The sequence below is a fragment of the Grampus griseus genome (genome assembly GCF_964374135.1).
Source record: "Grampus griseus genome assembly, chromosome: 20".
Lineage (NCBI taxonomy): Eukaryota > Metazoa > Chordata > Mammalia > Artiodactyla > Delphinidae > Grampus > Grampus griseus.
The window spans coordinates 12,755,024-12,782,251 of NC_139014.1; the positions used below are offsets into that span (position 1 = coordinate 12,755,024).

The 27,228-nt window shown below is 50.5% G+C and overlaps 2 protein-coding genes across 4 annotated transcripts in view; one reads left to right on the forward strand and one right to left on the reverse strand.

Annotated features, from left to right (window-relative positions):
• Window positions 1-27,228, forward strand: part of TBCD (tubulin folding cofactor D) — a 177,164-nt gene that overhangs the window by 53,383 nt on the left and 96,553 nt on the right. For all 3 annotated transcript variants that reach the window (XM_082679819.1, XM_082679820.1, XM_082679821.1), the window contains one exon: window positions 4,365-4,459. In XM_082679819.1, the coding sequence (XP_082535945.1) occupies window positions 4,365-4,459 (95 nt within the window). The remainder of the gene's footprint in view (window positions 1-4,364; window positions 4,460-27,228) is intronic.
• Window positions 13,376-15,626, reverse strand: ZNF750 (zinc finger protein 750; the record flags this gene model as incomplete). The annotated part of the gene is made up of 2 exons (XM_082679164.1): window positions 13,376-14,045; window positions 14,185-15,626. The coding sequence occupies 2 exons, from the start codon at window positions 15,624-15,626 to the stop codon at window positions 13,376-13,378; spliced, it is 2,112 nt and encodes a 703-aa protein (XP_082535290.1).

Genomic DNA, 27,228 nt, shown 5'->3' on the forward strand with positions numbered 1-27,228 from the left:
CAATGTTGTGTTAGTTTCTACTGTACAGTGAAGTGGAGCTCCTTGTGCTATACATTAGTTGTCTATTTTATACATATTAGTATATATGTTAATCCTAATCTCCCAATTCATCCCACCCTGATATATTTCTTTTGTCAGCTGAGGCTCCGTTACATTTAAAAACCTTAAGGAGGTCAGTTTTGCGCGTGTCCACACATAGAAACGTATCCTTCAAGGAAACCTGTTTTCATTGGAATGAAACCAGGGCTGCTCTGTCCGAGAGAGTTTTCTGTGATGACGGCCTGTTCTAGATCTGGGGCTGTTGAGATCTTAAAAGAGGCTAGTGTGACTGAGGTCTGAATTCCAAATTTTATTTAATTTCATCAGATTTAAATCTCATAGCCACATGTGCCAGTGGTTGTGCTGCATCCGTCCTCACCTCTCAGGGGATCCTGGGGACCCGCGGCCTGCCCGAGGTGCAGGTGTGGGCCGGGAGGTGCAGGTGGCAGGTGTGGGAGTTTGAGCCTGGGGCCTGCAGGCGAGGGGCAAAGGGCAGAGCCCCGAGCAGCGCAGGTGGGCTGAGGGGGGCCGCGTTAGTGCAGCGCAGGTGGGCTGAGGGGGGGGGGGCGCGTTAGTGCAGTGCAGGTGGGCTGGGGGGGGCTGCGTTAGTGCAGCGCAGGTGGGCTGAGGGGGGGGGCTGCGTTAGTGCAGTTCAGGTGGGCTGGGGGGGCCGCGTTAGTGCAGCTGCTCACGAGGACTCTTGCTCTGCTTGCCCCTTGCTTTCAGAAGCAGGTGATTTGAGAATGGGTGTTGTGTTCGGCCCCCATTTGTGGTCCCACCCTTGTCAGCCGGTTGCTTCTCTTCTTGGTGCCCCCATGCGTGTGAGAGCTGTGCTATTGGTGTTCATGGGCACTCAGGCCTCGGTCACCAAGCTGGCCCACGGGGTCCCAGGGGCGCGGGCTTCTCCTGCCCTGGGCCCCGAGCCTGATTGGTGAGGTTTAAGGGCTGCAGGAAACAGTTTCACACTACTGTTTCAGAGTAATGTTGCATGTGTGGCCACTGTGTCTTCTTGTGGCAGGAGACACGTGCTGCTTCGCGGGACTCTGTAGAACCGTGGGTCTGCACGATGACTCTGCTGGCTTGTTGTAGAGTGTCTTCCTGGAGTTCTTTTTCGGGGGCTTGCTGATGGGCACGAGATGACACGGGCACCCCACTGGTCCTGGGTGAAGAGGTGTGGGTTCAGGGCAGCCAGGGGCGCGGGGGGTTTGGGAGGATGGAGGAGCCAGGGCCTCCGGCCTTTCCTCCCAGCCCCTTCCCCTGGGGTGGCTGTCTGCCTCAAGCGCTTCGCTTTCCTCTTTCCTTCCTTAGAGTTTCTGCACAGCACTCTGGCTATTTGAAGCCATCTTTGTCCAGCCCTTCCTTCTGCTGCTCCTTCTGCAGTCTCCCCTCCCATGCGCTCCTGGGTCCCCTCCCGTCCGGCTCTCAAACCCTGTTACTTCTCTAGCCGCTGTGCCTCTGCCTCAAGGGCTGTGAGCCCTTCACCCCAACGTGTCTCCCCTGAATGCTAGCATCTTGTCTCCCAAAACATGCTTCTCTGGTCAGATGTATGTTCCTTGCTCTCGGCCTGCAACCTTAGTCCAGTTTCACTCGTCCTAGTTAATCTCCAAATGCTGCTTTGCCTTTATTTTGTCGTTTTAATGAATTCCTCTGATCTTTGTGTCTGGGTTGTGGAGGGTAGAAATGGTCTCACTGCTCCAGATTCCCAAGGCCAGAAGCCCAATGCAACATTGAGTGAAGGGGCCTGAGTGGGCCCTCGGGGAGGCAGTCTTTCCCTGGACAGGACCTCACACAGTGGGCGTGAAACTCCTGATTGCAGAACAGGCCATAGAAAGGAGTCAGCGCAGCCGGGAGAAGCAGGTACCAGCTGGGCTGGGGTGTGAGGTTGGCAGGGTGGCCGGGCCGGCTGGCGACCCAGCACAGAGGCCGCTCTGGTCCCCTTCCTCCTTCTATGTCCTCCTGGGGTATGTGGTGAGCTGCCAGCCATTTCTGCAGTGGGTCAGAAATAGGACATTCATTCCTTTACATGTAAGAACACCCGACTCCTGGGACTGTTACCTTGCTCCCTGCCCTGTTTCTGGGCCAGATTATGTGGCTGGGGCCTCCCACTGAGCCCCAGAGGACCTCCTCAGGCCCTGTGCTCCCCTCCCAGGTCCCGCCCCAGAATGTGCAGGTGCCCTTCAGTACCTGCACTCCCCTACCCCTCCCACCACTTAGAAAACCACGCGTTAGCCCCTCGATGGCCTCAGGACAGGATCCCAGAGATGGTGCCCAGACCCACCAGTCCAGGGTGGGTGCAAGCAGCCTGCCCCGGGAGGCCTTGCCGGGTCCTCTGTGTCTGGCATCTGCACTGAGCCCGCGGGTTTCTCCAGTCAGCAGACGGGCCTCAGCCCTGCGGCCTGGGTCCTGGGTGTGCCATGGTGGTGCTGCTGTGGCCGCGGGAGCAGCCCCCTCTCAGCAGGAAATGCTCTTCACGGCTCCTTCCCAGGCTTTTCCTTGAGTTCTAGTGCTGTTTGCAGTTAAAAGTTCAGAAGGAGATGAAAGTGATGGGGTGTCCTCCTCTGCTCTGCACCCTGCACGCACCGTCCCCCTTTCTCCGTGTCCTTCTAGGGACAGTGGGTATGAGGTGGGTGGAAGGATAAGAACGTCTTCTTCGCTCATCCCACGCCCTCCACGCCGCCCCACTCTGCTCTTCCAGATGGTCCTCATTAGGTGCCCTTGCCGATGGGAGGCCAGTGGCCCTGAGCCCATCTTGGCCCCTCTCTCCTGAGCCTGCTGTCTCGGCCCTTCTGTTTGCTGTTGTCTCCACTCCTCTGAGACCCCGGGCCCTCCCACGGTCGTCTGGGGCTTGGCTCTGGGACAGGAGCTTGCCCTCAGGCACTGGGCACTCTGGCGGTACTCAGTACTCTGCGTCCTAGGGTCTGCGTCCATCCCCGCTGTGCAGGTTGGCCTTGGAGAGGGTCCACGTCCTCCTGGAGTGGGCAGAGCAGAGGCAGCAGTGCAGGCAGCACACCGTGGTCCTCCTCGGCCGCCTTGGGCCACAGGCATTTTACAGCCTGACGCAAGGTCCTGCACTGTCCACAGCTGTTGACAAGCTACAGCGCACACACGTTTAGTTGAGAAACGATGGCGTGACTGGCGATTGTTTTAGTGATAAGTGAGTCATCGTACTGCTGACCTTTTATCAGGTTCTTCCAAATGTTATTAAATCTTTTATGGAAAGCAGAAAGCACTTCTCTCCAACTGAAATCCTGAAGTACACAAAGTGCAATATTAAATTGTGGCAACGGTCATATAGTCTTTGGGACAGACATTTGATAAACATCTGGAACTTAAGAAAGTTATAATTGGAATTGAGTCACTGGTTGCTGGCGAGGTCCAGGGCAGCTTTTGTGTCTGTCTTGGTCAGCGTGTCTCCGCAGAGCCCAGAGCAGGGCCTGGCACGTGGGAGACACTGCTAAGTGTATTTTGAGTGAAAAGATAAGCCTAACTTCTATCCTATCTGAATATTCGTGCGTTTGTTGCCAGCCAGTGATGCAATTTATTTGGTTTTCCTAAACATTTTTTTGCCATCAAATTAATTTATTCAGAATTGGAAAGAGTCCTGTAATTTCTCTGGTTTTTTGGGTGAAGTATATTTCCATGTTTATTTTGGCAGCCAGGCGTGGAAACTCTCAGAACAGTTATTGATGTAAGAAGCAGTTGTTGATGTAAGAAAGGGTTATTCTCGCTAGTTATTATGCCAGAGCTGCACCTTTAAACATGAGAGCTTCCAAACCACTTTAGGAATTTTTTATTAAATACGAAATTTTGCTTATGAGTTGACTGGCTTTTCAGTTGTTTGTTGAAAGTCTGTTTCAAACAGTACAAAACAAGTTCTGTATATGCTGTTTGATTCTAACTTCCTAATCTCAATATTCATCATTCAAGCCAGCAGGGGCTCCATGAAAAGGGGGTCTCCTTGCCCTTCCTGTGAACATTTTCCTAACCTTCATTTGGTGTAGTCACTGTGTTGTAAGCCCAGCGTTTCTTGAGCGGCGCAACTGCTTAAACGGCTGAGAGAGCTAGCTGCTCTGGCCCGAAGGTGCAGTGGGCACGTGTGTGGGCTACTCTTCCTGGGGTGTGTGAGGCTGACCCAGGATTTTTACTCATTCTCCGGAGACCTGAACATGGCCGTTATCTTCAGCTGATTTGGAGTACTTTATCTCGTTACTGACTGATATTTTATAAACTCACTCGGTTTTAGTGAGGCTTTTGGCCCGGGGGTGGACTTTCACTCTGGGCTGTGGGGGGCATCGTGCTGGGTCTCAGGCTCTTTGTGCTTTCAGTTTCCAGGAGACAGACAACGCCTGGCATGGCGGGTGTCTGGCGCTGGCGGAACTGAGCAGACGAGGCCTGTTGCTCCCTTCCCGACTCCCGGACGGTGAGTATGAAGCTCAGTTTTGTCTGGTCAAGACCATTTATGCGTGTCGAGGTGCTTCATCCGGCCCCCTCCCCAGTGTGGCCGGCTGTCAGCACATACCACGCCTCTGCCCTCCCTGACCATCATGAGTGTTGCAGGAGAGAGCCCTCCAGACCTGTGCTCTCAGCTTTCTTTCTTATGTTGGCCTTTCTGATTCCTGATGCCTCTTCTCCCTGCTGTGAAAGTTTAATAGCACACGTACACTGTAGGTCTGGATTTGGAGGGCCGCGAGCTGTTGTGATGTCTGAGATTGTCTTGTCCCCCAGAACCAGTTTCACCTTCGTGAGGGTGCTATTGCCCATTAAGAATGTGTGCACTGCCACTGTGCTTAGCCCCTGGGGTGACATCATGATTTCTGGGAACAAGGCTCACGCCAGTGAGGGGATGGGGAGGAAGCTCGGCAGTGGGCCTGAGCAGGGGCACAGTGCGGCTGGTGCAGATAGACCACCGAACTCCAGGCCTGTGCGTGCCAGCTCTCGGGCCCGGCCGCATGGGGGCGCTTGTCTGTGGTGGGTGTCCCTGGGAGCCGCCCGCTGTGCCTCTGTGGACAGAAGGGAGGGATGCCTGTGAAGGATGGAGAGGGCCCTGTGCAGGAGTGTGTCACCAAAGACGCCATGTACCCCGAGGGCGACTTCTGTACGGAACAAGGACGTCTGTGCAAAGAAGAGTGCAGCTCAGCAGCTGAGTTGTGGGGGTATTGCAGGTGCTGGCTGTGTGCTTGGCGTTGTGAAGCACAAGCAGGGCAGAGGACCCTTGGTTTCTATGGGCTCTTTCTGCTTATTCTTGTAGCAGCTTTACTGAGATACGATTTTTAAAAAAATATTTGTTTATTTGGTTGCGCTAGGTCTTAGTTGCAGCCCGTGGGCTCATTAGTTGCGGCTCCAGGGCTCGTTAGTTGTGGCATGTGGGCTCCCAGTTGTGGCATGCGAACTCTTAGTTGCAGCACGCATTTGGGGTCTAGTTCCCTGACCAGGGATCAAACCCGGGCCCCCTGCATTGGGAGTGCGGAGTCTTACCCACTGCACCGCCAGGGAAATCCCTGAGATATGATTTATATACCATAAAGTTCACCCATTTAAAGTGTTCAGTTCAGTGGTTTATAGTATATTTACAGAGTTGTGCAACCACCATCTTAATCTAATCTCATTTTCCCTCAAAGAAACCCTATACTCAGGAAAAGTCATTCCCCATTTTCCCTCAACACCACCAGCCCTAGACAACCACTGATCTTTTTCTGTCTCTGTAACTTTGCCTTTTCTGGACACTTTATGTAAATGGAATCTCCAGTAGTGGTCTTCCTTGTCTGACCTCTTTCACTTAGTGTAATGTTTTTTTTTTTGCGGTACGTGGGCCTCTCACCACTGTGGCCTCTCCCGTTGCGGAGCACAGGCTCTGGTCGCGCAGGCTCAGCGGCCACGGCCCACGGGCCCAGCCGCTCCGCAGCACGTGGGATCCTCCTGCACCGGGACACGAACCCGTGTCCCCTGCATCGGCAGGCAGACTCTCAACCACTGCGCCACCAGGGAAGCCCTGGGGTAGTGTTTTTAACATTCATCCCTACTGCACCACGTAGCAGTGGTGCTTCATTCCTTTTTGTGGCTGAATAATATTCCATTGTATGGATACACATTGTTTATCCCGTCATCGTTGATGGACATTTGGGTTTTCACCTTTGGTGATTATGAAGAATGCTGCCCTGAACATTTGCATACAAGTTTTTTTTTTTTTTTTTTTTTTTTTTTTTTAAGATGTTGGGGGTAGGAGTTTATTAATTAATTAATTTATTTTTGCTGTGTTGGGTCTTTGTTTCTGTGCGAGGGCTTTCTCTAGTTGTGGCAAGTGGGGGCCACTCTTCATCGCAGTGCGCGGGCCTCTCACTGTTGTGGCCTCTCTCATTGCGGAGCACAGGCTCCAGATGCGCAGGCTCAGTAGTTGTGGCTCACAGGCCTAGTTGCTCCACGGCATGTGGGATCCTCCCAGACCAGGGCTCGAACCCGTGTCCCCTGCATTGGCAGGCAGATTCTCAACCGCTGCGCCACCAGGGAAGCCCTGCATACAAGTTTTTGTGTGGACATGTGATTTGAGTTCTCTTGGGTATAGACCTATGAGTGGAATTGCTGGATCACATGCTAAATCTGTCTTGAACTTTTTGAGGAACTGCAAACCCTTTTCCAAAATGGTTGTACCACTTTACATTCCTCCAGCTGCGTATGAGGGTTCCAGTTTCCACACATCCTCTCCAACACTTGTTTTTCTCTGGTTTTTTTTTGTTTTTGAAAATAGCCATCCTAGTGGGTGTAAAGTGGTATCTTACTGTGGTTTTGATTCGCATCTCCCTGCTGACTAATGGTGTTGAGCATCTTTTCATGTGCTTCTTGGCCATTTGGATATGTTCATTGGCAAAATGTCTATTCATGTCCTTTGCTAATTTAAAAAATTGGATTATTTGTCTTTTTATTGTTATGAGTTCTTTACAGATATGTCTTTTATCACATGTATGATTTGTGGATATTTTCTCTCCTCTGTGGTTGTCTTGTCACTTTTCCGATGGTATTGTTTGATGCACTGAAGTTGTAAGTTTTAAGTCTGGTTATCAGTCTTCTCTTTTGTTGCTTGTGCCCCTGGTGTCATATCTAACAAGTCATTGCCTACCCCAAGGCCACAGAGATGTACTACTGTGCTTTTATTTACTCTTGTTCCATCCTAAGTGACTTACACATTTATTTGTGAAAATAGATGTGTGAGGGTGTGTGGGTATGTGAGGGTGTGGTGGGTCAAGATGAAGTCTCCGCCTGTGTGGTGCCAACTCCAGTTTAACTTGAAGGAGACCAAAGCGCTCTCTCTGCTTTTCATGCCTGAGACCCACTGGCATGTGTGTGTCTGTCGTATCTCACGATGTCAGCAGTGTCCACCAACCACAAGCAGCCAGAATGAGAGTGCATGGTGGTTGTTGTTGTTGTAGATGAAAAGTGTCAAGCTGTGGCCAAAAAACTGAGATGTCACATACGGTGAGTTGGCCCATGATCTTCACTTGAGTGGCTGGCCGCCTCTTGCCTGTGGTGCCCTCCGCATGAGTTGAGCCTCTCTGCAGACCTTTTGCGTGGCCAGTGGGTCGTGGAGCTGTGCTGTCTCCTGCCTGGGAGAGATCGTGCAGGCGACAGTGGTCTTGTCCTGGAGTAGGCTCCAGAGGTGATGGGTCTAACACTTACTGTTCATTTTTCTTTACTCTCTTTTCTCCTGCTCCTCAGACTGGATAGTTTGGATTGCCCTGTCTTCAGGTTCTCTGGTCCTTCCTTCTGCCTGCTCATATCTGCTGTTTTTCTCCTTCCTCAGCTGAATTTTTCATTTCAGTTACTCTATTTTCAGTTCCGGAATTTCTTTGTGATCTCTATTATAGTCTGTCTCTTTATTGACATTCTGTGTTTTTACAGACATTGTTCTCTTGTTTCCTTTAGCTCTTGGAGCTTATTTGAGAAAATTGATTTAGGGTATTTGTCTTGTAAGACACTGTCTAGCCTTCCTCAGGGGTGGTTTCTGTCAATTTCTTTTTCTTCCTGTGAATGGACCATAGTTTTCTGTTTCTTCATGTGCCTTGTTATTTTTTGGTTGAAAACTGGACATTCTGACATTTTATTATGTTATAACTCTGGAAATCAGGTTCTCCTCCCTTGCCAGCAGTTTGCTGCTGTTGCTGTTGAAGACTGTTAGTCATCTCTTTATTTAGTGACTTTTTCCAGACCTTTTTTTTGCAACGACTGTATTCCCTGTTATGTTTGGTCACTGAAGTCTCTGTTCTGTTATCTTAGCATTTAGCCAGTGACCTAACAGAGGTTTCTTTTTCTTTTTTTCTTATGGCTGCATTGGGTCTTTGTTGCTGTGCGTGGGCTTTCTCTAGTTGCGGTGGGCGGAGGCTACTGTTTATTGCGGTGTGCAGGCTTCTCATTGCGGTGGCTTCTCTCATTGCGGAGCATGGGCTTTAGGTGCGTGCGCTCCGGTAATTGCGGCACGCGGGCCCTAGAGCGCGCAGGCTTCCGTAGATGTGGTACGTGGGCTCAGTAGTTGTGGCTTGTGGGCTTAGTTGCTCTGCGGCATGTGGGATCTTCCTGGACCAGGGATCAAACTTGTGTCACCTGCATTGGCAGGCGGATTGTTAAACACTGTGCCACCAGGGAGGTCCCTAGAGGTTTCTTAAATGCTGAAATTTAGTAGCCTCCTCCTTCACTAAGCACTCCCCTGGTTGTGGCAGGTTTTTGATTAGATTCCAGAGTGCTGAAAAACTTGTTTCTCTCTGTTTTTGCCAGCTTACTGGTTGGTTTGGTGGAGGGACCAATTCGTGGCGCTCCCTACTTGGCTGTATTCTGAGACATCATCCAAAAACTAGCCTCTGAATAGCATTCTAGCGTTAGTCTGGGTACTCTGAGAAGATACCAAGACAGGATGAACTGTGCAGTTATTAGGGAAATGCTGGTAAGGGTGGCAGAGCCACCGTCTGACCCCGAGAGCTGTGGGGCTGGGGTATGGGTGGCGGTGTCCTGGTGGGCTGTGTGGTCTAAGGAAGGGCTTCTGGGGGGGTGGTCCTCAAGCCAAAGTCAGCCTCAGAGGCATTCCTGTCTTTCTGGAAGGGGCTGCAAGTTGTGGCTGCCGCACCGCCTCCCTGGTAGAGTGGCTGTGGGGCCTGGGGTCAGCCGGCGCCGGTGGGTGAGTCCTGGCTGTGGCCACAGCCTTCATTTGCAGAGTGCTGACCTCTCTTGTCTCCCGACCAGTCCCTCCCCATGGTCCTTTGTGCCTGGGTTCCCACTCTTCACTGCTCCTGACCCCTCCTGGCACCTTCCCATTCTCCTGATGATTGTGCACTTCCCTGATTTTTAACCTTTGTGCAGTTTTGAGCTGTTTGGACATTCCAGCCTGTAAGAAAAGTGACAGCCGTAATGTGACGTCTGTGGCTTAGTGTGTGGAGTAGGAGTTGTGTTTTTCTCTATTAAAATGCTTTTCTCCTTGAGTGAAAGAGTGTGTGTGTGCTTCATTTCATACTCAGCCCTCTCCCGCCCTTGGGAGCGGAGTATTTTGGTCGAAGATTAAACCAGGGGTAGGGGTAGATGGCTGTGGGCTGCTGGTGAGACTGTTGCAAAGGGGCTTGTTAGTACTTTCGTTTTCTTCAGTGTGAATTCAAGGATCCTTTTAGAGGTTATTTTCAGCTTTATTGGGATATATAGTTCACCTAACATACAGTTGACCTATTTTAAGTATCTAAGTCAATGGCTTTAGTCTATTACACTATTAATTTTTAAAAAACATTTTAAAATATATACGACATAGAAATCTGCCATGTTAATGATGTTTAAGTGTACGATTCAGTGGCATAAGCTACATTTACGATGTTGTACAACCATTACTATCACCATCTATTTCCAAAACTTTTCATGTTCCCAAACAGAAACTCTGTCCCCCTTAAACACTAATTCCCCCTTCCCCTCCCCTCAGCCCTGATATCCATGAATCTATCTGCCTCTGTGAGTTTGCCTGCTCTGGAGAACCTCATATAAGTGGAATCATGCAAGATTTGTCCTTTGTGTCTGACTTATTTCATTCAGAATTTCTTTTTTTTTTAATTTTTGTATTTATTTTTATTTATTTGTTTACTTATTTATTTGGTTACACTGGGTCTTAGTTGCGGCAGGTGGGCTCCTTAGTTGTGGCTCGTGGGCTCCTTAATTGTGGCATGCGAACTCTTAGTTGCAGCATGCATGTGGGATTTAGTTCCCTGACTAGGGATTGAGCCCAGGCCCCCTGCATTGGGAGTGCAGAGTCTTTTTTTTTTTTTTGTGGTACGCAGGCCTCTCACTGTTGTGGCCTCTCCTGTTGCGGAGCACAGGCTCCGGATGCACAGGCTCAGCAGCCATGGCTCACGGGCCCAGCTGCTCCGCGACATGTGCGATCTTCCCAGACCGGGGCAGGAACCCACGTCCCCTGCATCGGCAGGCGGACTCTCAACCACTGTGCCAACAGGGAAGTCCCTTTCTCAGAATTTCAAGGTTAAGTTCATGTTGTAGCTTGTGCCACAACCGCATTCCTTTTTATGGCTGAATAATTTTCCTTTGTGTGGATGGACCACCTGTTAGTTATCTGTTCATCTGTCAGTGGATACTTGGGTTATTTCCATTTTTTCACTATTGTGAATAATGCTGCTAATGAACATTGGGTGCACGTATCTGTTTGAATCCCTGTTTTCATTTCTTTTAGGTGTATGCCTAGGAGTGGAATTGCTGGGTTACACGGTAATTCTGTATTTAACTTTTTGAGGGTTTATCGCTTTTTGTATGTAAAGGTTAGAAACTTCCAGCTCTGAAGTCGGGTTATATGTGAATGGAGAAAGGTACTGTCATTGAAAAACCACCAAGACTGGTTTCTTTTCTTTTTTTTTGTTACAAAGATCTCAGACCCCATTGTGCTTGTAAGGATAGTTACAGAGAGCCTGCATGGTTTCTGCGGCTGTGTGCATGCAGGTGACCTTTTGGAGGAATTGCATTAGGCGGGAGGAGTCCACAGGGCTGAAGGCACACATATGGCTCCACCGTGAACATCTGCAGGCAGTGCTGGGCTCCCGGCCTATGTGGTTGCAGGAGACCGGACAGTTGTTTACCATCTCTGGTTCCTCTTCTTGTCACTTAAGATGGTGGCGGACAGTTTTGGGTGAGCTATAAAACAGTGTCCTCAGAATCTTTGGGCCCCGGAAGGTTTATGTTCTTGTGTGTAAGGCACAAGGCGAGAGCTTGTCTCTAGGGTGTGAGGCTTTGGGTCCCAATCCTGGAGGCTTCTGAGGCCTGGCTCTGCTTCCCACAGGGTATGGACTTGCTGGAAAGCAGGGGTACCCTGTTTTTGGTCTTTGTCAAAGCATATTGGTATATAAAAAAAGGAGAGCCCAGGCATGCCAGTGAAGGCTGCACAGGTATGCATCGGTTTCTGGTCGTGACAGTGCACGCATTGGATTAGTGGTGTCTGTCTGCAGGCACACCTCGGATGGGCGGCAGGGGCTCGTGGGCCATCCTGGATGGTTTAGGGGCAGTTTGTAACAACGGCCTCCTATTTGCCCTAAAAGAATATGACAAGCTCTGCATCCCTCCTGTGAGTTGATATCAGTGGTTTTGTATAAATTTAACTTGCTGCAAGGCAGGTTATTTGCCATACTGAATAGTGTCATTTTAAAACAAAGCTACTGTATCACTGTTTTAAATATGTCTGGTGGAATCCAGTCATCATGGTACCTTGGAATCCACCATCCTCCATCTAAAATGCAGGGATTTTATTCTTTATCTCCTTGAACCTGTATTTCCATTTACTTTTCCTAGAGAATTTTTCCTTAATGTAACAGGTTTCTGTGCTTGAGAATCTTTTGCTGATCTCCCTGTCAAGTATCTTCAGCAAGAGGATGTCTGTGAATGCCAACTTTAACTCTTACATTTTGTTCTGCCAAAAGGTAGTAAGTATTTAAGTTTTCTAGATTGAGTTTTTACAGGATTAGTTATTAGTACAAACTTGATCAAAACAACCGAAAATAACATTTTATTGGAATGCAACTTATTAACAAGATGGGTTTTTAGTTCAGGCTATCTTTTGGTGAGTAGTGCTTATATCTAGAACAAGGCAAGGTTCCAGATCAACTTTTTATTTAAAAATTTTTAATTTTTAGCTCTGAGCACTGAGAGACCTTGTATGTGCACGTCACTGGGAACGGCAGGCGTTAGCTTTAGCAGTGCTTTTTCTTTGAACGCTCATTGGATGGCTCTATTGGGACCACCTCTGTTTTGGTCAAAGTGTGAGTTGAAACTGCCCATCTTGTGGAGAGAGGGTTCACCCAGTCAGCTCAGCTCGGCGCCACTGTTTCCAGGCCCTTTCTTGACCCCCTGCCCCGCTCCCAGGCAGTGCATTGCTGAGAAACACCCTCTGAACAGTGGGGAAGGGCCCTTGTGAAGCCAGGCCCTGTACGCTTGGTCTCCAGAGGTGCCCCCGGATGCCTGCACTCCCCCGGGCTCGATGACTACCGGTGGACAGCAGACACATGCACACGCCCTCACATGCACACACAGATGTACCCTCGTCCTCAGTTTTAATTGCTGCCTCAGCTCTTTTCTCTTTTTCATTGAGTTTATTTATTGTGGCAAAATATTGTATAACACAGTTTATGCTTGTCTTCTTTTTATGTATCCTTAAAGTTCACCTATGAGTTCATTGGAAAATTAGCGACATATACATCATTTTAGGAAGTGGAAAACGAGTCTGAATGAGTTGTGAAGACAGAGCACGTTGAGAATAGCTTCCCCAGCAATGCATTCTCCCCAATGGAAATAAATTACTTGTATAAATAGCCTCTTGCTGTCTGTGTATTGTTCAGTCATAACAAATCACAGTGTTTTTACACACAGAACTTGAATGCTAGTACTGGAAACGTCTTTGCCTGGCATTTTCCCCCAGTAATTGTTATTTACTTCAAAACACACAGTAGATTTAATAGAAAAACAGTTAAAACGATTTGTTCTAGTGCTGAGATATTTATAAGAAACATGTTTTAAAGAGATTTCCTCTAAGATGCTCACACCTAAAAGTTACCTTTTGCTCCTGTGCATTTCATCAGGTCCTACAGCGTGAGTCATTCAAGTATTTTACAACCCGAAGTAGAAGCACCTTTTAGCGTTCATGCTTAGTATTTACAAAACTGAATTGAGTTGCAGGTTTAGTTTAATTTTTTTGTTGAGAAGAAGAAAACTGCGTTGTAAAAAGGTACCAGATAAAAAAGCAAGGGCCAGATGGAGGTTTGCTGCTGTCTCGCCTGCACCGGAAGGCGCGCTTGTGGCTGCAGCCTGTGGCTGGCCAGAGGTGGCTCTAAGACACCCGCGTTCTTTTCCGGAGTGTGAACACTCTGGCTGTGTCGCTGGGCTTTGGCTTCTTGGTTCCCTGCTGGGCCTTCCCTGCATCCCTGGGGCTCGTCCTCTTTTGCCCTTTGGGTCTGAGGTCGCACTGAGCCTCCTGGCTCTCAGGGGCTCTGGGGGTGGGTGCGTCTACCTGGCAGGCAGGCTCCTGGGCAGCGGGCTCGACGTTCCCTGGGCTGTAGGCCGCCAGCTGGCAGAGGGCCACGGCCGCAGTCTGCTTCTGCTCGTCACTGTCAGCTGAGCGTGTGTCCTGGGCCTTCCCAGCCGGGCTGGGCGCAGGGATCTCCACAGAGCTGGGGTCGGGCCCGGCCCCGGAACTTGCTGTCTCCGACTGCGGAGCAGGAGTGGGGGTGGGGGCAGCCGCGTGTTCGGCCCCTCTCGGGCGGCTGCGGACAGAGGGCCTCGAAGTCAGGGCGTTGCAGGGGTCCTTCACCGAGAGGTTGAGGGGCGCGTCCTGTGGCTCCACAAATTCTCCATAGGCAGTGGTGTGTGTAGTGGCCGGCTCAGCTTCTGGTTTCGTGGAGAGGTTCAGAGGGGCTGCCCTGGAGTCGTCCTCTGGGCTGGAGGGTGCAGCTTCCAGGCTCCCCATCTGAGCCAGAGCGTCTGCGTTCACGGCCTCGAGGCTGGAAGAGACACAGAGAGGGAGTCACAGGGACCTTACTGAGGGCCATTGCCCGTGGGGGGTTTGGGCAAGTACCAGCTCCTCTGATTAAGCACAACCAGAGACATTACTTCGGAGGTTTTGAAAATGGACTCTCTTACCTTTCTGGAGATGCAGCTCTGTTTTCTGGGGCCTGGGAATGTGGGCGCTCCGTGTTCTTCTTGACAGGCTTGAAGGCTGTGAGGCTCTGTTCTGGTGGATGGAGACTTCCTGGGGCACCGGAGGCCGGCATGTCCAAGAGGCTGCACAGCCCGGCACAGGGCTGGCTTGTCTGCGTGAAATTGGTGGGGCTCGGCCTTCCCGGGGAGCCTGTGGCTGCGCTGCCTGCACGTGGGCTCATTTTGGTCCCTTCCGTGTCCCTCTGCCCATCTCTGGAGAGGTCTTTAGCCTCGGGAGTCGGACTCTCTTTCTCAAACTCTGTGTGTTTTTTGTGGGAGTTGGAAGAGTTTAACTTGGATGGACTCCAGGCCGGGTAGGCCAGGGCAGCTTCTTCCAGTAGGTGTGAGCTTTGATCTTGTGACATACCAGCAACGGGTGGGGGTCTGAGGCCGTAGGAGGAAAATGCAGACTCTGGTCTATAAAATCCATAAGGAATCGGCAGATTGGAGTGATACTGCTGGAAGAATCTGTAATGGTCGTATGTGGATGGAGCTGGGTTCAGGTGCTTAGGGATCGGCCCTGGGTGAGGCAGGAAATGTCTTTGGTCTTGGGCCCCGTAGATGGACAGCAGGGGGCTGTCACACTCGGGCGAGTTCCCTGCGAGTAGGTACGGTGAGTAGATGGTGGCCAGTCCATGCTCTGTGTAAAAGTGAGGCGGGTACTCTGCGATGGTGGGGTGCACGTACGGCGAAGTGGCACCAAACCCCTTTGTGGATGGGATTTTATGTGGAAACTCAGGCGTGAGGAAAGGTGAGCCAGCTTTCCACGCGTAGCCAGGGGCATGAAAGGCAGACTTAGTGTGGAAGGAGGCAGCTTTGGCAGGGGGCTGGGTCAGGGTCAGCGCTTCAGGAGCCTCGGTGAGTTCCTGCCCTTTGAGTCTGTGCTCGCCAACTGGCATGAATGCTGAAGGCCGGGTAGTGCCTTCCAGCACAGGCTGGGTGCCCGCAGTGGCTTCTGGAGCTGGACTCAGGGGTGCTGCTTCCTTGTGGAGAGTGGGCTTCTGTCCGGGGCACCTGTGGGGCCCGCACGCATGCAGGTCCACATTTTCCTTGATGTCATCCTTGGCGAGGCCATGTTGGAGCTTGGTGTCCAGGTGTGAGAGCCCACTTGGGACGGGCTTGGAGGAGGTGGGCTTTGCCATGGGGTCGGACTGACTGGTTGGCTTAGGGTCTGAAGAGTTCGGTTTGGAACACTTGGGAATGCGATCTTGCTCGGACACTAAAGTGATGGAATTTTTACAGAGACCGTATTTCATGTGATTAAAAAGATGTGACTTTTCGTTGCAAGTAAAGGGACACTGGAAACACTTGTACTTGAAGGGCTTTCCTGGGGGCCTGGGGATGTAATGTGGCTTTTTTGGTTTTCGCTCTTTGAGAAGGCTCATTTTCCCTCTGTGGTTTGGCGTCTGAGCCCTGCTGGCTCCTGCGTAGTTCAGCTTTGGTGATTTTTAAGGAAGCAGGTCACTGCTTCTCCTTCGCTTTCCTTTCTGAGTGCTTTTACTTGAAGCCGGCTCCACGGGCTGTGGGTGTGACCAGGGAAGTCTCGTTCATTTGGGGACTGGGAGCTGCAATGGAGGAGCAGAGCCTTAGTGTTGGAACGATAGCTAACAGGCTAACAAAGAACCCCGGGGTCACGGAGGAGGTGAAGCAGAGTCCTCTGCAGGTGCAGAGGACGTAAGTGCTCTTGCGCGGCAGGTACGGGACGGGCATCAGCCATCCCTCCTCACTACCCCGGGCGCCACCCCTATGGCGTTCTCTGTTTTCTCAAGTCTGGTCCCAGGCGAGTGTGGTTGCAGGAGTGTTTAGTGTCATTTCAGAGAATACCTGTAACTCTTTTGAGTTTTGGGAACCTTTAGCCTGTGATCTGAGGCCTCAGGTGCCAGGAAGGTTGTGGACCCCCCAGGCTGAGTGATCACTGAGATCCCACCCCCATCCATGTGCCTGGAGTTTCTGGACTGAGTCCCATCACTGTGCTGGCCTGACTGCTCTAACGTGAACCTGAGGAGGTCCAGGCTCATGTGTGTGTGTGACGTTCACATTTGTGCTCACTGAGAACAAAGCACGTGTGATTGTAACCTTCAGTCCATCTGCCCTATTTAATCACAGTGTTCTGTTCTATGAGGGAGTATTTAAAAGTGAAGAATATTTAAAAATGCCCCCCCCCCCCGCGACCCTGTTTCTAAATTCACAAATGAAAAGTCAGCTTTCTGGGTAAGTAGCATTTGTGTTGGCCCAAATACAAACTTAAGTGCTGTGTTTATGTTGATTTGAATGATATTAAGATGCTGTGAGTCAGTGAGTGAGCAGATGTCCTCGTGCACTGCTGCCTTCCACTTGCCCACCTCACAGATGGCGTGGGGTGAGTTCACGCACTAGCCCATCCCTGCCTATCCTGGCCTTAACCAAAGGCAGAAAAGCTTAGCAGCCCTCCTGGTAAGAGGAGACCAGAGTGGGACTTCCCTGGTGATGCAGTGGTTAAGACTCCACGCTCCCAATGCAGGGGGTCTGGGTTCCATCCCTGGTCAGGGAACTAGATCCCACATGCATACTGCAACTAAAAGTTTGCATGCCACAACTAAGGAGCCTGCGAGCTGCAACTAAGGAGCCCGCCTGCCGCAACTAAGACCTGGCACAACCAAATAAATAAATAAATAAATAAAATTTTTTTAAAAAATAGAGGAAACCAGAGTGAGTGGTGCCTAATTTTACAGATGGTTGGATCCTGGGAGGAACCCATCCCAGCCTTTAACGTGTACGAAGGGGCTTCTGGATATCTTCTCCAGGGTCCTCCTGTCCTTGCCTATCCCCCAAGCTTAACCTCCCCCCGGGTTTCCTTCAGAGGCTGCTCTGCACACCCCTGGGCTCTCTCTCTGCCTCATAACCCGAAGCTGAGAACAAAGACGTGAGGTCTGGGAGGATCTCAGCAGGGCCGGGCGCGGCTGCGTGTCCAGGACCAGCCCATGGGGTGACTGTGTCTTAGAGAAAGCCTGTGGGTGGGGCGGGCTGGGGGAGTGGGTGTGAGGAATCAAGGCCTGCACTTTAATTTGCATAGAAAATGTAAAAAGGATTTAGCTTCTGGATATTTTTAAACACTTAGAAAAATAAAGTTAAAAGGAAATAACTTTTCAACTGCAGTTTTGCTTTAAGGAATAAGTAAATATGGACAGTTCTGAGTCTCGTGAAATTGCTTGTGTAAAGCATCGCCTTCTAGACATCGGGTTGGTTAAAACATTGAGCTGGAAAGCAGCCCTTTAAAAATAGAGAAATACACATGGGAAATCTAAGAGACTTGTTTTCACGAAATAAAATGTAGCTACTCTCCTTGCCATCTCACGCATCAGATGAGGTAATGGGTAGCTTGTGGGAGGAGGGTGTAAGGGGGAGGGAGTGTGGTTTTAATTTCACTTGGATATCTTAAATTCTAAAAAAGCTATCTGATCTTATTCTCAGCAAACTGGTTCCTCTACTCATTTTTTCATATTTCTGAAAAACACAAGGAACCACTCTCCCCCCAAGAAGCTGCTTCTATTAACCTGTTTCATCGTCCCGTTCCCTCAAAGGCATGTTTCTTTACTAAGAGGTGCTTTGGGTGGCTTGCAGCCTTCTGTTGCGGGGAGAGTTTCTGCAGAGCAGGGGTGCTCAGGCACGTACTTTGGAGGAGAAATGAGATTTTTGGCTACCCCCTAATTGGAGAGGGTGTCCCCAGGCCCTCTTTGGGGGCGCTAACTGGCAGGGTGTCGGGTGGACAGAAGCCAGGCTGGCGGCACCTGGTGCCTGGCTCTGCGGCTTTGCAGCTTGCTCGCCCTCCTCCTCTCCCGTGAGCAGTTGTGTGAGCTGCACGGCAATGTGAAAGCCCAGCACAGTTAAACACGTGGTCACAGCTTTGCATCTTCCTGATTTCCCCTCTTAGTAAGAGAGAATGTGAAATAATTCTGTATGAGTTCAGTTCATACCTTGTGGGGCAGGTATGCCCTGGGCTATAAAAGCACGATTTCCTGCCTCCCGTCAGGAAGCGATTCCAGCCAGCTCGGGGCCAGCCTGATAAGTCAGGGCGGCCTGTGCTGGCACGTCCCATTATGCTCCCTGGTTCTGAAGGCGTGAGAACCTCTGCAAGTCAGGTTCCCATGATTGTATAGGATATGTTATGGCAAAGATCTGAAAACTGATGATTTCATCACTAGCTGGAAGCATCGTGATCAAAATGATGACAGTTGCAAAACGTTTATCAAGTGTGAGCGCAGAGTCCTGGTGGTACCATGAGTGGATGCAGACACACATCTGCCGCACCCAGGACACGCGAGCCCAAACCAGCCGAAAACCCCCTCGGATTTAAGATAATGATGGTGTTAGCTTCAGAAGCAGTATTATTTAATATTGCTCATACTTTTAGGCAAAAGTAGAAATAAACCCACTTTGGTTAAGTTTTCTCAAAGGTTTATAGGAGGCAAGTTGTATGTAAGTTATCATAGCATTACCCAAAATAATAGTTTGGGAAATCATTGCTCTTATGTTAATATACACCTTTCTTCCGTCAAATGATGTTGTGCCCACAGGTTTGGTCTGAACTTCTTGTTCTGTGGTCAGTTAGCTTACAAGGACAGTAAAGAGGTTTTCAGGGGTTGGTTTCCTTGGTACTGGTGTTCTGGGAGGTGAGAGTATTCTAGGATATAATTGTTGCAAGGAGAGCCTGGATGGAGTCACAGGAGCAGTAGTTTTAGTAACTGAGTAAACTGACCTCTCAGGGTTACACAATTCGCTAGTTAAAACAAGGGAGCGCAGCTGCTTCAGATGCTGAAGGAGACAGGCTAGTTCACTTGGTTATAAAAATGCAATAATGGGCTTCCCTGGTGGCACAGTGGTTGAGAGTCCGCCTGCCGATGCAGGGGGCATGGGTTTGTGCCCCGGTCCGGGAAGATCCCACGTGCCGCGGAGCGGCTGGGCCCGTGAGCCATAGCCGCTGAGCCTGCGCATCTGGAGCCTGTGCTCCACAACGAGGGAGGCCGCAACAGTGAGAGGCCCGCGTACCGCAAAAAAAACCAAACAAACAATAATGTCAGAGAAGTAAGCGGGATAAGATTGAGGCTTCTGTAAGCTTCCAAGGGGGACAGCCTCCAGGAGGTGATGTCAGTCTGTGAGTTCTGTCCTGCCCAGGCGAGGCTTACAAGGATGAGGAGCTAAAGCCTAGTGCCCGGGGCGCTGTCGCTCTGGCCACCTGCAGAGATGGGGTTTGCCCGTCTCTGGTCAGTTTATATCTGCCAGGCCTGGTGCAGGCTGGCAGCGGAAAAAGGGTGTTGTCGCCTAAACAATATAATCCAGAATTTAACTGTTTGTAGTAAGTTCGGATTAGCAGTCAGAGGTGAAGTTTTTTCTAAAGGTGATAAGATTCGTGTCTCACCATCCTTGTCCTGGGAAGGCTGGGCCAGGCTGGGGGGTTGCACAGGGAGAGGTTAAAAAAGCACAGCGCTGGGTTTGGCTTTCCTCGGAGAACTGCACTGTTAGCATGTTAGCTAAAAATGCAGATGTTAGCCTAGTCCTAGAAGGATGTGTGTGGGACAGTGTTTTTCACCCTTCTTTCACTTCCCACTGGGTCAGCAGGAGGTGCTGGGAGCCCTGCATGTCAGGTCAGGGTCAGGGTGCTGTCCTCGAATGCAGGAGGGCACCCCTGCCTGCCTTGCGAGCAGCTGTTGGCACGAGGCCTGCCCTCAGAGCTGTGCCCTCAGCAGAGTTGGGTCCCAGTGTTGAGGGGAGAGGGTGGGGAGCAGCGCCACAGAGACACCACGGCGTCTGGCCTGAGCCTGTTCCGTTTCAGAACGCCCTCCTGTGACTTCTTATGCGCTGTCACCCCTGCCTGTGTCCCAGGAGCCTGTCACCCCTGCAGAAGCCCGGGAGCCGGTCTGGCCTCCCCTCCCACAGGTCTGGGAGGCTGGACGGTGGTGCCCAAACGGCACTCTGAGCCGCCCGTGGTTTTGTGTCCACAGGGCTTTATCTGCTTGTTTCTGAAGCATTGAGGTGCCAGTGCATGTCTCTCAGTAGCCTCCTAAGTGTGGACTATGAATGTAGTTGCCAGCTGTTAGGGTGATAGTGAGTGGCTGGCATATTTAATAATTTTCTAGGGGGTTTGAAGTCAGAAATAATAGGCAAGAGAAAGATTTTTTTTGAACTTTGATAGGACACAATAGAGGTAATTATAGCTTAACTTTACAGGGCATTGCTGTGACGTGCCGGCTAGCTATGCATGTCATGTGCACTAACTTCTGCACTGGAATAATCTTCAGCCCTCCCCGGTGGTGTCCAGCTGCCTGGCAGGGAGCCTCACCAGGTAGCGCGTTCTGAAGGGCATGCTATAATTACGATATTGTGATGTGGCATTATTGCATAACTCAGGGACACGCCGTTGTCGCCTACCCACTGGGGTGTCGCAAGAACGAGATTTGTGAGTTTTACTCCAATTGAGCTTTTCCAGTGATTAACCACCACTCCCTCCCAGACTTTCGGTTCTTTAAAATGAAGGATAAACTTCAGGGCAACCATAACCTAGGGAAAAAGACAGTTTTCTGGCATATAGTTTGGAAGAATGGATCCAGGAAGACCACCAGGGGCTCTTTTCTGGTTTCAGCCAGAGATCCTGGGTTACAGACAGAGTGCTTAGCAGTGAATGCACAGCTTTAACATTTGGGACACCTCCCTAGGGCCAGAACCCCTAACCACCAGCCTGCCTCCTTACTTTAAAGCAGCACGTTAAAGCATTGAAAGGACTTGGCTAATACAAAATACAAATCATGATAACAAATGTAGACAGATTTTGATTGCATTAAGTCTGATGTTGGTCAAATTTGACAAATAATTTGGTCAATAATGGTTTTCATGCAGATTTATGAGAAACTTTATAAGAGTAAGAAAACCCCTTTTGTATATACAGGGATCCTCTTTAGTTAAGGTGTTTTTTTTTTTTTTTTTTTTTTTTGGTAAGCTTATGTCAAAACAGCACTTATTTTAAATCCTAATAAAAGGTTTTTAAATTAAAGAAATTATAAATTAAGGTCAGCAATTATATATATGCATATATATGATCCTTTTATGTTGAAACCTGTAGTTTATTTTTGAGGTGAGGAACAGATAAGCAATAACATCAATTTGAGTTTTGGTTTAAAGTTTATGAATTTTGGGACTTCCCTGGTGGTCCAGTGGTTAAGACTTTGCCTTCCAATGCAGGGGGTACGGGTTTGATCCGTGGTTGGGGAGCTAAGATCCCACATGCCTCGTGGCCAAAAAACCAAAACATAAAACAGAAGCAGTATTGTAAGAAATTCAATAAGGACTTTTAAAATGGTCCACATCAAAAATAACTTAAAAAAATAGTTTATGAATTTTATGGTAGAAATGAGAACTTCATATATCCACATAAACTTGTTTACACTCTTAGAATAAAGTGTAAGCCTTATTAAAAGTTTTGTAACAATGGTCTCCTTTCCAGCAGTGCACCTGCTGGGTCCTGAGTAATCCGCGGAGAAAAGAGCAGGGCAGAGAAACTCTGGGCAGGTGATTCACTGAGTAGATAGTTTAAGATACATCTGAGAGGAGTATTGAAAGAAAACTCGCATTTGAGAAGAAATAGTAGGTACTTACCAGAGGCTGGGAGGTGGAAGCCGTGGCTGTGGCTGCCTGGCCGGAGCAGGACCTGTTCTCACGCTCGCTCTCACTGAAACTGGAGCCGGCTGTTCCAGTGGGAGGGATTTAATGTAGGAGTCGAGCCCTCGGGGCGTAGAGATGCACCTGATATTCCTCCCGCCCGCAGCTACGATTCATGTGTTTGCACCCACCCAGCTGGCCGGCCAGTGCCACCTCCGTGCCTCACGGCAGCTCCCTGCCCAGGTTTTGTGAGTGCCATGTTAGTGCCGCCTGGCTCTCCTTGGACGCAGGGGTTGCACGTGTTCGAGGTTAGGATAGAGGCCTCCCAGGGGAGCCACAGCCAGTGCAGGAGGCAGCAGCAGATGCTGATATTTAGCCTGAAATGCGTCTCCTCTGACAGATGCCGACAGCCCCTGTGTCCTCCCCGTGAGGGTCTGGCGGAGCCTTTGTCACCCTTCACCCCGGGGCCTGAGAGGCCTGCCCGGGTCCTCCTGGAAAGCAGGAGGGGGGCCGCGTCAGCTGCCTCCGGGACCTGCCGGTGCATGCCCGGGACAAGCCCTGAGCTCTGCTGCCCCGCCGCGTGGCCGCGTGCTGCCGCGGGAATGGCCTGCATGCCCTCGCGCGGCCCTTTTCTTCTCTTTTCAAATAAGTAAGGCACTTAATTTGTGACCTAGGGCCTCCCCCTCCCCTTCAGCTGCTTGCTATTGAGTCTGTGGCTGTCTCCCTGCTCTCGGAGGGACTGCAGGTTCGGGTGTGGGAATAGGGAGAGGGGTGTGTGCTGCGTGGGCACGGGTGCCAGGGTGGGCCTGCCAGGCTAGATGCTGTTTTAGTTTTTTTTTCTTTTAAGGCTTAAGATTTTACTTGGCTTTACCTTCATATTGAATTTTAAAAAAAGTGTTTTAGTTACTTTTGTCTAAATTAAACATCCACATAATTTAGAGAGTGAAAAAATAGTTCTGAATCTTGTCACAAAAAAACAGCAGTTCCTGCTGTTCCCCTCGCCTTTTGCTGGTAATGAGCCACCCAAAGCAGATGGCTTAAAAAAACTACCATTTTATGATCTCGAGATTTTGTGGGTCAAGAGTCTGGTTTGTGCCGGGCGAGCCTTGCATCCTGTGGCGTTAGTGGGCACTCACCTGCCTTGTATCCTGGGGGAGCGGCGGGGCTCTCCTCTTCCCTTTAGTTTCACTCCAGAGGCCTCTCCAGGATGGTGATCAGTCTTAACTCCGTGTGGGACTCAGAGCGCAAGGCAGAAACTTCCAGTCTTCCGAGAGGCTAGGCAGAGAACCGTCCCAGCACCGTGGTGTCACACTTGGCTCCCAGGTTTGAGGGAGGGGATGGGCCCCACCTCTCAGTGGGAGGGTGTCAGCTGGCTGCTCCCCTCCCATCCTCCCTGCCAGGAGCCCCACTTGAACCTTTTCTTAGCTGAGGATTTTGGTATTTACTTCGTTGATTCCAAATAATATTACTCTGTTGCCAGTTTTGTTCCCTCCACCCCCCTCACTGCTCCCAGTTTCCCGTGTTGTCTGTTGACTTGCTTTTATGGGAAATGAGAATGTAGCTCTTTGGCCCCTCTGCCTCCACGCCTGCCTTCCCCGTCATCTGAGATTTCCTCTACTTCTTTCTTGAATCGGAAGCCAGGCTTCCTGGATCCCATGTTGTCCTCTCTCTTGGGTTGATCTTTTGTTTGGATATGAGGCACAGCCCTTTTGTAGGCCCCTGAGAAAGAATGCAAGAGAGGGGAATCTTTGGAGACCCTGAATGATTGAAAGGGTCTTTCTTCTACCCTTCTTCCTGGTTGATAGTCTGGCTGGGTATAGAAGCCTAGGCCAGAAAGCATTTACTGTCAGTGTTTTGAAAGTGATCTAGCTTTCAGTGCTGCTGCTGAAAAGTTTGTTGTGATTCGGATCCCTGACTCTTTACCCCCAACATTTTTAATTTTTTTTATTTCTGGCTGTGCTGGGGCTTCGTTTCTCTGCGAGGGCTTTCTCTAGTTGCGGCAAGCGGGGCCTACTCTTCATCGTGGTGCGCGGGCCTCTCACTATCGCGGCCTCTCCTGTTGCGGAGCACAGGCTCCAGATGCGCAGGCTCAGTAGTTGTGGCTCACGGGCCTAGTTGCTCCGTGGCATGTGGAATCCTCCCAGACCAGGGCTCGAACCCGTGTCCCCTGCATTGGCAGGCAGATTCTCAACCACTGCGCCACCAGATAAGCCCCCTGGCAGGAGTTCTTTAGACCCAACCAAGTTGTCAATTACTTGCCGCGCAGTCTTAATTTGGATGTTTGGTGGTCGTCTGGGTGGATCTTTTCAAGTCCAAAGAGATAGAGCAATAGGAGAATGAGAAAGACTGAGGGGGAAAAGCCTTGGCCTCAGTGCGCTTCTTCATGGCCAGAGAACTGGTCTCTGCCAGACCCTGCAGGCGACGTCAGCTGCCACTTAACGGGCTACTTGAATCTACATGGCTCAGGATAAGTCCCAGCCGCCCTTCAGAGGGGAGCCATAGCCCAGTAGGCGGATCGAGATTATGGCCTTGGAGGCCCCGCATTGGGTGCCAGAAAAGATGTTGCAGGAAAGAGAGTGGGGTGCGAGAGGATGGTCACATCCCAAGTCATGTCTGAGTCCCTGGGATGGCTGCCAAGTGTGGGTTCTTGGCTTTGTGCAGGCAAGAATTCAAGAGCAAGACATAGTAAAGTGAAAGAAGGTTTATTCAGGGAGATACACACTCCATAGAGTGTGGGCCATCTTGGAAGGCAAGAGGCCTCCCCCAACATTTTAATATGAAAAATTTCAAACATACAGATAAGTTGTGAGAATTTGACAGTGAATGCTCAGACACCCAGCGCTGGTTATGCAGTGAACATTTTCCTCTGCCCTACCACACTCATGGCTCTCCACATTCCCTCGCCTTATCCACGCATCGATCCATCTCAAGTATGTGCTGCATTTCAGAGTCAGTGACAGACATCACTCACTTTACCCCTGAACCCCTTAGGCTTGTTATTAACTGTTCACACGTCTTCTTTTAAAGGTAGAATTCACATGTGATGGGGGCACAGATCCCAAGAATACCATTCCCTGAGTCCTGAGCATACCCCCCGCTGGGAAGTGGCGCATTATGATCACCCCACCCGGAAGCAGCCGCTGGCTGGATTTTCTTCCTTCATAGATTAGTTTTACCTATTGTAGAATTTTGTATAAATGGTGATTCCCTGATTCTCCACATGCCACTGCTTCTCTCCTGCAGGCTCTTTTCTCTGTCCTCAGTGTTCTCATTTTCCTTAGCTTTCTCTTCGACCCTTCTTTTAAGTATTTCTATTCTGCTATTATTATTTTTGGATTCCAAGAGTTCATGCTGGTTCTCTAACTGTTCGTTCCTTAGTATCTAATTCTTAGGTAGTAGTTGCAATAGCTTCTCTTATTTCTCTGAGGATTTTTTTTTTTTCGCGGTACGCAGGCCTCTCACCGCTGTGGCCTCTCCCGCTGTGGAGCACAGGCTCTGGACGCGCAGGCTCAGTGGCCATGGCTCACGGGCCCAGCCACTCCGCGGCACGTGGGCCCAGACCGGGGCACGAACCCGCGTCTCCTGCATCGGCAGGCGGACTCTCAACCGCTGTGCCACCAGGGAAGCCCTCTCTGAGGATTTTAATGATGTTTTTTTGGGCAGGTAGTGTGGTTCTCCCTGTAGTCTCCATTTTGTTCACAAAGGTTTTCTGTTTTCAGTGTGACCCCTCCTTCACCTGCTTGCCATCGCCAGAAAGAGTTCACTCTCTTGCAGGGGTGGGTGGGGGGTGGTTAGGCACTTATTGAGTGTTTACTAGGTATAAGGCCTTGTGCTAAATAAGCATTCTATCAGTGTTAATCCGTTTAATCACTGCAACAACTCTTCACAATGGGAACTGTCAGCCTGATTTGCAGAGTCAAGCAGCACAGAGAGGTTAAGTAACTTGGCCGAGGTCACCCAGCCTGAAGGACGACAGAGCAGAGTCCTAGAGGCAGTGGGAAGGTTGCACTGGGAGAGGGATGGTCGTGTCTGAGTTGGATCGGGGACTTGTGCTCTGTGGCTGCTGCCAAGACACTCGAGTCTTGGCTCTGTTCTTTCGTCCTCCTGTTACTTGGAGCAGTTATCTGACCTGGGCGTCAGCGTTCCCCTCTGTAGAAAGTACCTTGGAGGCCTCTACTCATGGGTTTTCTTTGGAACCTGATGGGTTAATTACGACATCCCACCGAATTGCATTTGTCTGCTGGGAATGATATGCGTCACAGAACAAAACATCTTTGATGAAGGTAGCAGATTGCTTATACTTTTGACCTTACAAGTAAATACAAGTTAGTTTTAATTTTAATTGTTAGCACTCCTTTTGGGGTGCAGCATCCAGAGGAAAGGAAAAGGAAATGAAAACTCTACAGAAGATTCAAGGCATCATTTCAGTTTCTCTAATTTTGGTTGTTGTTAGAGACAGTAAGTCCTAAGCAGCTGCTGAGATGGCATTTGTTAAGTTCTTGAGACGAACACACGTTCTGAAAGGTCCTGTCCTCATGGCGCCGGGGAGGGCCCCTGAGGAGGGGAGCAGGGGATGGTTCCTGAGGCTGAGGGGCACCTAGCTGCCCAGACTGTCTCTCAGGGTCTCCCCTGAGACGTGAGCTCCACCTTCGTGGGTCACGTGAGATGTGGTGGAGCTCAGGCCAGCAGGCAGGATGCTGCTCCCCTGGGGGGACGTGGGTGGTGGGACTGCTGGAGGGCAGGGCACCGGTGTCTTTCATGGCAGCTTACACTCATGCACGTGCACACGAGTACACACACTTGCTCACTAGGCCTTTGTTCATTGGTTGGAGAACGAGTACGGGGGACGAGGACAGACACTGTCCCCTGCTGTCCCCCGCCCTGTGCTGACCACCCTGCCCCGCACCCACTCCTGCTTTGCGCCTCAGGCCCGTGTGCTCATCAGGGTCCCTCGACTATAATTCGTTTCCAGTTGGGGCCCCAGAGGGAGCAGCTTGTCCAGGGGGACTGGTCCTGAGGTGGCCCCACTTTGGGCCCCTCCTGCTTGGTTCCTCTCCCTGGGACCTGCGTTGTTCCCACGTCCTCCTTTCTGCCTGCGTCTTGGTGCCGAGCTCTGCTGCTGGCATTTGGCCTCTGTGTCTTGGTCAAGGCAGGATCTTTCTGAAGATAGAGGGGAGGCCCTGCCCTGGAGGGTCCTGCCGCTTTCCTGGGCTCTCTTCTGGCCCTGCAGCCTGTCTGCTCGTCGGCTCCCGCCCCAGACTTGTGCTGCTCAGAGGTGCCGGCAGTGGGGCGGGGGGACTGTTGTCCTGGTATAGTCCGCGTGTGCCGGGAGGCTGCCCCCACGGGCCCCGCAGGTGG